This window comes from Loxodonta africana, chromosome 3 (assembly GCF_030014295.1).
Source record: "Loxodonta africana isolate mLoxAfr1 chromosome 3, mLoxAfr1.hap2, whole genome shotgun sequence".
In the NCBI taxonomy this organism is placed as follows: domain Eukaryota; kingdom Metazoa; phylum Chordata; class Mammalia; order Proboscidea; family Elephantidae; genus Loxodonta; species Loxodonta africana.
The window spans coordinates 28,429,594-28,444,611 of NC_087344.1; the positions used below are offsets into that span (position 1 = coordinate 28,429,594).

General features: G+C 41.8%; 1 protein-coding gene across 2 annotated transcripts in view; it reads right to left on the reverse strand.

Annotated features, from left to right (window-relative positions):
* The window catches only part of ADGRE3 (adhesion G protein-coupled receptor E3), a 49,977-nt gene that overhangs the window by 4,195 nt on the left and 30,764 nt on the right, over window positions 1-15,018 (reverse strand). For both annotated transcript variants that reach the window (XM_023552314.2, XM_003413327.3), the window contains exons 8-14: window positions 11,452-11,636; window positions 9,982-10,149; window positions 7,411-7,608; window positions 6,905-7,140; window positions 5,695-5,761; window positions 4,492-4,583; window positions 1,910-2,078 (exon numbers count right to left, since the gene is read on the reverse strand). In XM_023552314.2, the coding sequence (XP_023408082.2) occupies window positions 1,910-2,078; window positions 4,492-4,583; window positions 5,695-5,761; window positions 6,905-7,140; window positions 7,411-7,608; window positions 9,982-10,149; window positions 11,452-11,636 (1,115 nt within the window). The remainder of the gene's footprint in view (window positions 1-1,909; window positions 2,079-4,491; window positions 4,584-5,694; window positions 5,762-6,904; window positions 7,141-7,410; window positions 7,609-9,981; window positions 10,150-11,451; window positions 11,637-15,018) is intronic.

Sequence of the window (15,018 nt, forward strand, 5' to 3'; positions counted from 1 at the left end):
TCCTGATCCACACTGTGTGGATCCCAGCTTCATTGGGGTTTCAGGCTTTTATAACATTATTTTTAATGGTTGCATAGTTTCCTGTTCTATAGATGTAGTATAATTTAACTGTAGGTAGAAGTATGCCAACAAAGTTCAATCGCATACAGTGGAACTGCATTTTTCCTAGGGTTAAATTCCAGAGCCAGCACACTGCTCAAATTATCTGCGCACACCTCTTAGGAAAGCACCATGTTGGAGGCTGATCCCAGTAAGTCCAAAGCAGTCAGTATTTTGAGAGTGTTGGAATACATTGTTTTCTTTCGTTCGCTGCAGACAGATGAATAGGCCTTCATTTAACAGCCATATTGAATAAAAAATAGCTATCTTTAAAAACTAGAAGCTCACACTGTGAGATGTCTCAGGGGCTGGAACAAACTGAGGGAAAAGTAGATGTAAGTCTTTTGCATTGTGCTCACTCAGGGCATACATCCATTGAGAGGAGCTGCCTGCATGTTTCTTTGGCTGAACATGCAAGCTACACTTGCTTATAATGAGAAGGATGAATGGATGGAAAGAGGGATAGATAAATGGGTAGATATGTAATAATGCAAACATAGCACAATGTTAATTATAGCATTTAGGTGTTCACTGCAACATCATGATAAACAGAGAAAGGATTGAAGTTGTCAAGGATTTCATTTTACTTGGATCCACAACCAACACCCATGGAAGCTGCAGTCAAGAAATCAAAAGACGCACTGCATTGGGCAAATCTGCTGGAAAGGACCTCTTTAAAGTGTTGAAAAACAAAGATGTCACCCTGACCCAAGCCATGGTATTTTCAATCGCATTATATGCATGTCAAAGATGGACAATGAATAAGGAAGACCAAAGAAGAATTGACGCCTTTGGATTGTGGTGTTGGCAAAGAATATTGAATATACCCATGGACTGCCAAAAGAAGGAACAAATCTGCCTTGGAAGAAGTACAACCAGAATGCTCCTTAGAAGCAAGAATGGCGAGACTGCGTCTACATACTTCAGACATGTTGTCAGGAGGGATCAGTCCCTGGAGAAGGACATCATGCTTGGCAGAGTACAGGGTCAGTAGAAAAGAGGAAGACCCTTAACGAGGTGGATTGACACAGTGGCTGCAACAATGGGCTCAAGCATAACAACAATTGTAACGGTGGCGCAGGACCGGCCAGTGTTTCGTTCTGTAGTGCATGGTGTCGCTATGAGTTGGAACTGACTCGATGGCACCTAACAACAACAACATTATGTGATTTCATTGTAGAACTATTAAAACATATTAGTACAGAGACTATGCCAACACATGGAAATTGAGGATTCATGTTAAGTGATGTGGTGAATTGCATTATTGATCTCAATCACTCACTTCTGTGCAGTAGTATTATACCCTTATCCTAGCCTCACAGTGGGTGGAGTATTCTTCTCCTACTGACTTTGGGCTTGGTCATGTGACTTGCTTTGGACAATGGGGTATTAGCAGATGTGATGCAAGGAAAAAATTGAAATGGCCTAGCCCAGTAGGGTTTGCCTCCTGTGCCAAGCCAGGCCAAGCCCAGCCATGATCAGCTGAACCCCAGCCGACCTGCAACCCAAGAATGAGAAAAGTAAATACTCATTGTTTAAGCCATTGAGATTTTGAGGATTTTTGTTACACAGCAATAACTGACTACTGCAAATGGAAAAGCTGAAGAAAAACACAATATTTCCTTGATGTAGCAATTCATTACTTTCTGAAAATATTTTACAGTCAACAGCATCTTAAAATAGAGGACATTTGGTCTACATACTGATTACAAGCCCATACGGAATTTAGAGAACAGAGCTTTAAGCGTTGATTAATATCTGTACTTCCAAACTTTTCTTAACTTTAAAACAATAAACAGTTGATGTTTACCGGCTGGCTGAGGAGGCAGTAGACCAGGAAGATGAAGACGCCCTGCAGGCTGTTGATGATGGTGAAGAGGTAGGCCATGACCTGGGCAGCTGGGCCCGCCTGCAAGATACCCAAACTCCAGGTGCAGCCCAGGATGAAGAGCTGAGCCATCGCTTTGAGTGTCAGCATCCTGAGAGGAGTCAGAAACGATGCTGTTAAAAACCTAATAATGGGGATGAACACCCCTATGGTGCAGTTGTTAACGGTGAGGATTCTGGAGCTAGAATGTCTGGGTTTAAATTCAAGCCCTGGCACTAACTAACTGTGTAAACTTGGGCAATTTACTTTACCTTTCTGTAACCTAGTTTCCTTATGTTTGTAATAGCCCTACCTCATAGGTTTGTTGCAAAGATTAAATGAGAGTTTAATACATGTAAAACATATAGGACAGTATCTGGAACAAAATTAGCTCTGGATATATGTAAAGCATTCTAAAACTGGGTGTTCTCTATCTCTCTCTGTTTAAACACACAGGGTCAACAGAGGGTGCTATTAATAATTACAATGGGCCAACAGGAATAAATTGGAGTTGTTCCAGGCAAACTAAGATGTATGGCCACCCTACTTATAAAAACAACAACAACAACAACAACAAAAAACCCAAACCTGCTGCTGTCGAGTTGATTCCGACTCATTGTGACCCTATAGGGCAGAGTAGAACTGCCCCATAGAGTTTCCAAGGAGCTCCTAGCAGATTTGAACTGCTGACCTTTTGGTTAGCAGCCGTAGCACTCAACCACTATGAGTATATAAAAAACCAAAACCCATTGCTGTAGAGTCGATTCCAAATCATAGTGTTTCTAGGAAGCTGCTGGTGGATTCGAACTGCAGACCTTTTGGTTAGCAGCCGAATGCTTAACCACTTTGCCGCCAGGGCTCCACTTGTAGTACATACGTATATCCTTAATTTATTAATATAATATAAATGAGAAAAGCTGGTTGAGGAATGATTTGTACAGTGTGATCCTATTGTATACATGCCTGTGTCTGTTCTATAGAAAGTGCACAGATAAAGGCCTGACAAAGTGTCACAATGTCGTAGCATACTGTTTGTTAACTCTGGTTTCCTTGGAAAGTGGAAGTAGCAGACAAAGGAGGAGTTAGTCATTTTCAGTTTTTACTTTCAATATTTTGAAAAAATTTCCAAAAATTTAATAAGCCTGTCATATTTTTGTGATTAAAACAGCAACAACAACAAAGATACATACAAATTAAAATGGATGCTGCAAAAGTAAAATTCTCATAGCTCCAACTTTTTTGGGAAGGATTTAGATTAAAATATGATCTTGTATAATAATACACAAGATTATATTTTAATCTAAATCTTTTTTGAACCTATTATACCCAACTATAGATACACTTTTAAATTTGCTACAAATATCTAACTTGGGTCTACGTCCACACCACCCTGAACACGTCCAGTCTCGGAAGCTAAGCAGGGTAGGGCCTGTTAGTACTTGGATGGCGAAGAATGTTGAATATACGATGGAGTGCCAGAAGAATGAACAAATCTGTCTTGGAAGAAGCACAGCTAGAATGCTTCTTAGAAGCAAAGATAGTGACACTTCATCTCAAAGACTTTGGACATATTATCAGGAGGGACAAGTCCCTGGAGAAGGCCATCATGTTTGGTAAAGTAGATGGTTGATGAAAAAGAGGAAGACCGTCAATGAGATGGATCGACACAGTGCCTGCAACAAAGGGCTCAAGTATAACAACGATTGTGAGGATGGCGCAGGAATGGGCAGTGTTGTACACAGGGTCGCTATGAGTCAGAAACGGCTTGATGGCGCCTAACAACAACAACAAAGCTAACTTGGTCCCTACCGGCTGGGTGGGCACAGTTTTGTTGGGATATCCTTCAGTAGCTCAATTCTTAGGATTCCTATAGACTTTAAGCTGTCAGTGACTGATGGGTTAGCAAACCCGAGTTGGTTGTCTTTGACAAAGAAAGAGCACCCCTGTATGCATCTTGTGTTGGGTGGCAGAAACTGCTGGTTTTGTCATTCTCCTCTCCTTCCTTTTTCCTTTTAGTAGTAAGTCCCTTCTCCCTTTGAGTTCTATCAGGGCACATGGATGCCCAGCTAGAGACTATATTTCCCAGCCTTCTTTGCAGTTAGGTGTGACTGTGTGAGCAAGATTAGCCAATGGGAGATGATCAAATGTGGACTGTGCAACTTCCATGTCATCTCCTTGCCATGGATGGGATACTGACAAAGACAACATCCTAGGGGATGCTGGAGTGACAGATGGAAAGAAACTGAGTCTCTGGATCACTTTGTGGAGCAGAGCTTCCTTACCAACTCTGGAATGTTCACCTCTGGACTGTGACATGAGAGTGAAATAAGCTTCTACCGCACTCTGTTTTGGGTCTTTGTTTCTTTTTAGCCTGTACTCTAGCTTGTGAAAGTGGAAGATTACAGGGGCCTTGCTAGTCCCTGGATCCTGACAGTGGGGTGTGTGTGTGTGGGGAAATGCAGGAGGGAGGAATATTGGGTGGGCAGAGAAAAGGGGAGTGAGAAGGACCATTTGTCGCATCTTACTTTGTGTTCTGGATGGTTGACACTTCACTGTTGAGGGAGGAAATTTTTCTTTTCAAAATCCAAAGGACGAAGAAAAAAAATACTAAATTTATCTGCAGGGGTGACACAAAGAGTGCAGAATGCAAGTTAAAATATGTACCATGTCAAGTGGCAAAAGTTGTGTGATAGATATATTTATAAAAACAACAACCAAAAAAGAGCAGCTACCGAGGCTGCCTATGTACAACCAAACACCTCATGGGATTTGGTTTCTTGGTTTGGTGGTTTAGGGTCATGATTTCATAGGACACCTCAGTCAACTGGCCTACTACTGTGTTTAGCGCTTATGTTCTACCTCCTAGTTCGTTGCGTAGTGACTATGGTCTTAAAAGCTTGCAAGAGGCCATCCAAGTTACGACAATTGGACTCTATTTGCCTGGAGCAGCAGCAGAAGAAGGAGACCCAGGAATTGGAGGAGGAATTGGACTGCAGGTCTGATTGCCTCCATGAACACCTGCCTCCTTTGACATAAGACCAGAACAGGATGGTGTCTAGCTACCATTACGGAACATTTTGATCAAAAGTTCTATAGAAGAATCTTGATCAAAGCTTGGAAAATGTAGAACAGAATTTAAAATTGTCGTGGAATCCAGACTTTCTGGATCCATGAGGCTGGACGAACCCCCCCCCCAAACTATTGCCCTGAGATAATCTTTAAACTTTAAAGCAAAAATATCCCTGGGGTCTTCTTGAAACCAAATAATAGTTTTGCTTAACTAGTAAAAAATATCTACTTTGCCTTTTTAAGAACTATCTATGTGGGATCAACAGTGGCTTAAAAGATTAGATGGGAAACTTGGGGTACAACGAGTTTAGGTTAATGGGGGAGAAATAAATGGGAAAAGGAGGGTGAGAATGGTTGCATGGTTGCACAACTTGAAGAATGTGATGAATGTCACTGAATTGTTCATGAAGAAATTGTTGAATTGGTGTATGCTCTGCTGTGTATATTCTCAACAACAAAAAATAAAATAAATTAAAAAAAATGTACCGTGTCCACAGGGAGTTGCACACACCTCCTACCTTCTTGGGCATGGGTTGGAATATGTGGCAGGTGGAAAATCAAACCATACATCCGAGAAAATGTATGTCCCTGGTGCTATCTTGCACCTAGTACATGTGGAGTTTCTCCTTTGGTCAGGAATGTTGGAGCCACATACTCACACAGATAATGGCGCAGATGGGGCCGAGGAAACCCCAGATGAATCCATGGTGCAGATGTAGCCAGCAGCTGGGAAAAATGAGAAAAGTGAAGCGGGGGAGATCAGAGAAAACACATGAAATGAACATAAAGTGATGACACTTTTCCAACAGAGGAGCACTGAAAGTAGCAGCTAATGCTACCCCGCGTTACTACAGAACCGGTTGCTATTGAGTAGATTCCAACTCATGGTGACGCCATGTGTGTCAGAGTAGAACTCTGCTCCATAGGGTTTTTGATAGCTGATTTTTTGGAATTAGATCACCAGCCGTTTCTTCCGAGGTGCTACTGGGTGCCAACACTTCAGTTAGCAGCTGAGCATGTTAATAGTTTGCACCACCCAAGGACTCCGTATCTGTACTGCGTTAAGCATTTTGTGAGCACAGTCCCTGTTATGAATTGAATTGTGTTTCCCAAAAAGATATGTTGAAGACCTTAACCCCTGTACCTGTGAATGTACCCCTGTTTGGAAATAAGGTCTTTGAAGATCTTATCAGTTAACACGAGATCATACTGGAGAAAGGGTGGGTCCTAGTCCAATATGAATGTTGTCCTTACAAAAGAGGAGAAAAGCCCAGATGGGCCATGTGATGAAAGAGGCAGAGATTCGAGTGACAGCATCTACAAGCTAAGGAATGCCAAAGATTGTCAGGAACCACCAGAAGCCGGAAGAGGCAAAGAAGGGTTCTCCCCTAGAGACATCAGGGAAGGCCCTGACAACACTTTGATTTCGTACTTCTGTTATCCATAACTGTGAGGCAATATATTTCCGTTGTTAGAAGTTGCTCACTTTGTGGTACTTGGTATTTTTTACAGCAGCCCTAGGAAACTAATACACTCCAGCTGAATTTTCACACCAGCACTGTGAGTTTGGGACAGTGGGGATAACTATTATCCCTATTTCACAAATGAGGAGACTCAGACTTGAGAACTCAAGAGCCCAGAGCATGGGAGGGACAGAGCTGGGATGTAACTGCAAAGCTCTCTCCCTCCAAAACCCAAACTCTTACCGCCATCTTACCTGCTTCCCTGGGAAAGGGGTTAGAACAGTTATAAAGGGGAATGTGGGGTGAATTTGATATGTTTATTCCAATCATCATCGTTAACACCACTCCCAAAAAGCTTTCAGGAAATACGTAACTGTCCATGGCATGGGATGGGAGTTAAGTTTACCGTTCAGGTGTTCCATAAAGGTGAGGTCTGGAAGCTGCAGAAATTGCCACAATCACGGCCGGGACTCCGTAGCCCACAGGGAACATGAGCTTCCTCATGAGTTTGTTTATACCAGAGTAGTTGACCACTGTTAGGTTTCTTGCAGTGAGGAAGAGGTGCAGGCCCACCAGCAGCATCCAGGTGAAGGCAGCCAGGTACAGGTAGTGTAAGGCACCTGCAATGATGGCACACAGCACCTGGAGGAGGGAGAGTAATCAGGAGGGGCCGTCAGGGTGGAGTGCAGCCCAAGAACCTCTCTTTCATCCTGGCATTGAGCTCAGAGCACCTGAGTTTAGACCAAAGTTCTCAAAAGTAAAGGCAAGGAAAGCACTGCCCACCGTGGGACCAATCCCTCCAATGTTCCTTGGGCCTAAGGATAGTTTAGCAGGATATCAGGAACAGCATGGCTCCATGAGCCCAGCCTCTCCTGGGGCAGGGCAGGGAGTCCTTAGGGACACTGTCAGTACCTGGGGCTCAGTTCGGTCAATCCCGACGAGGAAGAGGAGGTGGGCCAGGAAGAGGCAGAGAGAGAGCTGCAGATTGAGTGAGGTGCTGATGTTCTGGATGGCTTTGCACAGGAGGAAGGTGACAGCTGCCAGGAGAAGGCACAGCAGAGAGAGGCCCAGCCCCACATAGGTGATCACAGCCAGCACAGCATCTTCCTCCTGGGACCCAGCAAAGAGGAGTTCACAGTCATACTCTCCTGCTCTGGGACGATAATTTTTCTCTCTTGGAGTGGGGCACCCCAATACAAGAGTGAAGCTTGATGATGGAGAGTATGAGAAATGTCTACCAACTATGTTTCGCTCCCAAAGAAATGCAGGAAATCCTGCGTAGCAGAGGCCATTCTGTTATCCTCTCCATGCTCACCAGTACCTGCCCTCTGGCTGTTTACTGTGAATGCTGGTGACTCTCTGCCTGGGGGTATTTTTCAAGCCGCATGGGCATACTTGGACATACCAGAGCAAGTCACAAGTGCTGGGGAGTTAATGTTCCTGGAAGCTGCCATTAAACAATAAGTTAGGGAATTGGTAGGTAAATACTCCAGCATCCTGGCTCTTGGGTGAGATGACTCTGAGGTACGTGTTCTAGTCTTTGTCCTAGAGTGCTCTAGTGGGACTGAGGCCCTGTTGCCCATGATGATGTTAAAAATTTTTATAGAGGCAGGAGTTAAAATGGCTTCTAAACAGTGAGAAAATAAATTTCTGTTTGTTGAAGCCACCCACTTGTGGTATTTCTATTATAGCAGCACTAGATAAATAAGACACCCCTCATTCACTTTGCTCCAACCACACCTTTGGAACACTTCAAGTTTGTTCTCTCCTCAGAGCTTTTACACCTATGGTTCCTCTTTTTGGGAGGTACTTCCTCAAGACCTTCTACTGACTTAAGAAAAAAAATTGCGGTAAAATTCACATGGCATAAAATTCACCATTTTAAAGAGAAAATTCAGTGGCATTTAGTGTCTTCACAACATTGTGCAACCACTACCTCTACCTAGCTGCAAAACATTTTCATCACCCCAGGAGGAAACCCTGTACCTATTAAGCAGTCACTCTCTATTCCCCTGTCCCCCCAGCCCCTAGCAACCACAAATCTGAATCTGCTTTCTGTCTCTGTGGACTTACCTATTCTGGATATTTCATATAAACGGAATCATACAATAGGTGACCTTTTGTATCTGGCTTCTTTCACTCAGCATCATGTTTTCAGGGTTATCCATGTTGTAGCAAGTATCAGAATTTTACATCTTTTTATCTGTTGATGGACATTTGGGTTTTTTCCATCTTTTGGCTATTGTGAATAGTGTGGCTATGAGCGTTTGTGAACAAGTATTTGTTTGAGTACTTGTTTTCAAGTACTTCTTTCTCTGGGGTATATGCCTAGGAGTCGAATTGCTGGGTCACATGGTAATTCTGTGTTTGACTTTTTGAAGAACCACCAACTGTTTTCCACAGTGGCTGCATCATTTTACATTTCTATGGATGAGGGTTCCAATATTTCCACATCCTTGACAACTCTTGTTATTTTCTTTTTTATTTGATTCTAGCCTTTCTAGTGAGTATGAATGGAGCCCTGGTGGCACAGTCATTTAAGCGCTCAGCTTCTAACTTAAAGGTCAGCAGTTTGAACCCTCTAGCCACTCCATGGGAGAAAGATGTGGTAGTCTACTTTTGTAAAGATTTACAGCCTTGGAAACCCATTGGTGCAGTCTACTGTATGAGTGGGAATTGACTCAACGGCAAAGGGTTAGTGGTATCTCATTGTGGTTTTGAGTACTGATGAAGCCTCTGCTGAGGCTTCCCCTGCTCCGCTGCAGTTCCCTGCCCCCTTGCAGCCCGCCAAACTATGGCTTCTAACTGCAGTTTGGCCCTAACTGCAGTTTGAATTTGGCGCCAGAATCCCGAATGCCTGAACCAGGATTTTGGCTCCTGGGCAGGACCTGAAGAGCTGTGTCCTCAGTCTGTCCTTGGTCCTGAGAATCACCAGAGAGGAAGATATTTTCCAGCATATCACAGCGCCTGAGCCCATTTGCAAAGCAAAAGGTGCCTTCCTTTGTAGCATGATTCAGCATCTGGACCTCCAAATGCGGACATGGGAGGGGTCAGGGTGGAGAGTTCAGGGCACCAAACCCAATCTCCAGATGCCATTAGAAATAAAAAGCTCCCCAACCCCTCAGATGGGGAGCTCATGGTCTTTTGGCTGCTAGGTCCCACGTTGCTCCTGTGTGCACAGACAGTAAGTTGCTACTTTCTGTTTCCCTTGCAACTGGTGGTGTGGTGGTCACCTTATTTTGATTGGCTAATAGGACAGGACAAGAACCCATGTTCAGTGACACTGACTCTTTTTTAATATTCAGATTTCAGCTCAAATATTTAGTTCTGTTAGAGGACCTCTCTGACCACTCTATGTAAAGTCACATGCCTTTCCCAATCAATCCAGTCACTTGCTTTTTTTCTTTTCGCTTATAGCACTTATTACTATCTAATAGGTGCTCACGAAGTATTTGCTGGAGGAATTAAACATTTACATTGTACCTGGCTTGTGAAGGCCATGAGGACCGCGAAGCTGGACAGGTGGGTGGAGTTGCATATGGTGTGACTTTCGTTGACGTGTATCAGGAAACAGCCGTCCATGGACCAGCGGCCGCCGTTCTTGGAGCTTTCCCAGTAGACACAGAAAGCCTTTTCGCTATTGAGCTTCATCTGAAAATAGAATGGGCTTATCATCTTCTTCCTCAGGAGGGACAATTGTCAAAGTCTATGCCTGCCTGAATGCCACACTGGAGACACATGGGTTAGGAATGACTCAGGTGATTTTGATTTTAAGTGAATATGATGGCTGCCAAGACCGCTGCCACTGTAGCTGCAGCTCTATTGGGTTCTGCATAACTTAAAAGAAGGCTAAGACTTTCTAGGAGGTAGAATTTTAGGAGATTTCATTGGTCTTAGAATCTTCTCCCTCATTGGCATCAAACAAAAACCAAGCCTGAGGCTCACACACTGTGTTCCCAGAAGACTCTCTCAGCCAAATTTCGCTCGTCTCTTCACACCAGTTCTGTCCCTGATACCTCACTAACCTGCTATGAGAAAAGGGGTGGTGTAGGGAAGAAGGGTCATGAAGAGAGAGAGTAAAATTAGCTTTGGTCCCAGGACTTCTAGAGCATCATTTCACAGGGCCCAGGAGATGGTTGGATGCCCTCTTGTTTGGGGGCCTTGTCTCCTTTGATAGCCCAGTGGGCCGTTCCTAGACTTCTAATCTGCCACCCCTCCCCATGACATACATCAAAAACTCCATACCTAGACTTATGCACTAGAGGCAGATAACCTACATTTCCCCACTTAATTCTTCTCAACAGAGCAGAAAGAAAAAGGAGCAAATGAATCCGTTATGTATGTGTCCGGCTGTTAACCTCTTTTAAGAGCTTGGGCAGAGAATGTAAAAAGGCAATAGATTAAATGAAAGTTTTTGGTGGTTGAGTTATGTAGTCTTAATACTTAATATCAGGCTTCTGTGTGAGAATGAATATTAGTCTCAATTCAAATTACACAGATTTATGAAGTACCTGTAAATAAAATAATTCCATGCTCTAGAACAGTGCTAAGAGAAATATCATGTGAGCCACCTATGTAAATTTAAAAAGCTCCACTGACCACATTAAAACAAAGTAAAAAGAAACAAGAAAAATTAATTTTAATAATATATTTGGTTTCATCCACAATATCTATAATATTCCTCCCAGTGTATAATCAATGCAAAAAATTATTAATGAGCTATTTTGCATTCTTCTTTTTTCATACTAGGTCTTTGAAATCCGATGCATATTTTGCATTTAGAGCACTTCTCAATTCAGACTAGCCACATTTCAAATGCTCAACAGCCACATGTAGCTCATGGCTACCATACTGGGCAATTCAAGTCTGGGAGCACTGTCTGCAGTGTGTATACAAGCTGTTCAGTCTACCTCCCTGAAACCTAAGCAAGCCCAAACTACAGCTTTGGCCCACCTTTGTATGTCGAAAACTCAGAGTGACAGACTGGGAGAGAGAAATGTTCCTTTCCGGTGCAATAGCAGCACTCACTACCTGGGAGTTCAGGTAGACTCGATCTCTCTCATTCATCTCTTCAAAAAAAGTTGCATTTATGATGTTCCCAAGAGAAGCATATGAAATAAAGGCAACTGCATTGGGACCTGAGGAAATAGAAAAATGGAGTTACCATTTCTTCTACCATTCTTGTCCACCATTCCTCAATCAGGACTTCCTACCCCACACCTGCCACGCTTCCATGATTTTCACACCTGTGCTCAGGAGCTGCCCAGGAAGTTCACACTTCCCCCCATGTTCTTCCTACTCAAATCCAACTCATCCTTCAAGAACTAGATCAAACCCAACTCTTCAGCCTTTCTGCTTCTTTCTCTGAACTCTTGTATCAAGTGCAATTCCTGCAGTGCCAATAAGCATTTGACTATTCACTAAATGAATTGAACTTAATTCTATTTTTCCAACAGACTATAACCTTCTTGAGAGCCATGACTATATGTTGTCGCTGCTAGGTGCTGTTGAGACGTTCCAACTTATAGCAACTCTATGTAAACAGAATGAAACACTGCCAGGTGCTGTGCCATTCTCACAATTCTTACTATGCTTGAGCCCACTGTTGCAGCCACTGTGTCAATCCATCTCGTCGAGGGTCTTCCTCTTTTTCACTGGCCCTCTACTTTATCAGCCATGGATGTCCTTCTCTAGGGACTGGTCCCTCCTGGTAACATGTCTAAAGTATTTGAGACAGAGTCTCGGCATTCTTGCATCTAAGGGGCATTCTGGTTGTACTTATTCCAAGACAGATTTGTTCATTCTTTTGTCAGTTCGTGGTATATTGAATATTGAATACTGAATGACTATATAGGATACCTCATTTGGGAATCACAGGGATCCTAGCATAGTGCCAGGCATGAGGTAAAAGGTTAATTCTTTTGAAACATTTTTATTTCTTAGAAAAGTTCAAATTACATTTCAAGCACTCAGAAAAATATACAAAAAGACGTAACAGACACCTACATCCAGATGTAACAAATATTCACATTTTGACACTTTGTCTTCAGGATTCTTTTTTTAAAGAAACGAAATGTTTTAGATATGGCTAAAGCTCCCACTACCTCACTCTCTTACTTCTCCAGAGATAAGCATGGTCTTGAAGTTGGAGCTTACCTTTTCCATGAATGCTTTCATAATTTTACTATATATGTATGTTTACATAATGATATATAGTCTTGTTTTCTGTGTTTAAAATGTTCCCATAAATACTAGCACATTTTGGGTATCCTTTTGCAACTTGCCTTTGTCATTTCGGTTAATGTCAGGATTTAGCCATACTGATACATTCATTATTCATTTGAACTGCTGTGAAGTATCACATTATTTGATACTCCACAATTTTTTATTGTAAAAATAAATTAGAAAATTTTGAGATAAAAAAGAAATGAAATTATAACATTCATACACAATTCCACTACTTTGAGATAACCACTGTTGGAGTTCTGGATTTTTCTAGGCATATATATATATATATATATATATATATATATATATATACATATATTTTTTTTGTTTATTATATATACCTCTATATGTGTATGTATGCAAACATACATGCAGGAAAAATCTTCCAAGACTTAAAATGGGCAAAAGATATGACTGACTGAGTGTTCTCTCCATGGAGAACGGAGCATTGTTCAGCTGGCCTTCTGGGCATTATCTGACTCTATGAGGATGTTGCATCTTTGATTGATTTTCTATTGCCAGGCTATTTTATAGCTCTGTAAGCATGGAGTTCAACATGCAGAAAACCGACGGTAGCGCAAATGGTTCTTTCCATAGGTGCAAATGCATTTTGCCTGGTAGATATGTAGTTGCTTTCCACCCTATAGAAAATATAACACCACAGATTACATTTTATGGCCCTCTAGGATATTAACCAGTTTTGAATCCCATTAGCATAATTATTTCAGCATTCCTGATTATATATACGAATGTGCGTGTGTATCTGTTCTTTAAATTGCCTTTGTACTAGGCTTGGAAACGCTGGTGGAATAGTGGTTAAGAGCTACAGCTGCTAAGCAAAAGGTTGGCAGTTGGAACCCACCAGGCGCTCCTTGGAAACTCTATGGGTCAGTTCTACTCTGTCCTATAGGGTCGCTATGAGTAGGAATCGACTCGACGGCAATGGTATGGTATATGGCATGGTACTAGGGTTAACGTTTTACTGGTTCCCTTGTTAATTGATGAGTTGAATATGGTTTTTGACATGCATTTATTTATATTGGCTTGAGAGTCATGATTTTACCTTCTTGAAGAGGGTATTTATGTGATATATGTATATATACACATACATATGTATGTGTATACACACACACACACACATATACATTGTTGTTGTTAGTTGCTGTTGAGTCAATTCCGACTCATGGCAACCCTTTTATGTAGAACTACTTCATTGGGTTTTCAAGGTTGTGACCTTTTTTGGAAGCACATCACCAGATGGGTTTGAACCGCCAACATTTTGGTGTAACTGCAACACCCAGGGAATGCACATATAGTGATATATATATACACACATTCACACACATACATATAGTGATATTTGTATATATATGTACACACACACACACATAACATATTGGTCAAAATAAGTAGAGGTATTCACAGCGTCTCTTTCTTTCCCAGATTCTAAAGCCATCTTTGTGTTTGTGGCCCTGAACCCTTTTCTGTGTTTTAAAAAAAAAATTGTTTCCTAGATAAAAATTGGGGTAAGAGAGCTTGAAAAACTAAGAGAAGCTAACTTGATTTACATAAGAAAGGTCACATCTACCCTTAGAAGAAAATGACAGAAGAGGTGGGAGGAGGTGCAAAGATAAGGCAGGTAGAATTTTGAGGGAGGAAGAGAGGAGAGATTGGGTCAGAAGTAAAGAGGACTTTTAGGAAGTTTGGTAAGTCTTGCGTGATACTGTTCTATCCTTTCCCTTTGCTACCTCTTGAAGAAGCTTCAGTAAAGAATGACTTGTTTTTCAAGGCTCTTGGAAATGGATTTGTATTTCGTTTGGGTTAAATGTAATATTGAGACTAACCTAAACCAAAAAAGACCCAAGGAAATCCATTAACAGTTGGGTTACATGTATCTCTCTCTAATCTATCTATTTAACCATTTTCTTTCTATACATGTATGTAAATAAGATCTAGAAATAATCTATATGGAAATAATATATATACCAATACACATACATAAATATATACATAAATATGTATTGGAGCCCTGGAGAAACAGTGGTTAAGCATTTGGCTGCTAACCAAAAGGTCGGCAGTTCGAATCTACCAACCACTTCTTGGAAACCCTATGGGGCAGCTCTACTCTGTCCTATAGTGTCATTGTGAGTCTACATCAACTTGATGGCACTGAGTACATATGCATCCATTTATTCAACACATTTTTAAATGTAATGTCTACTATGTTATAGGCACTATTCCAGGGATACAGCAGAGGGGGTAAAACAAACTGAGTTTCTGCTGTCATGGATT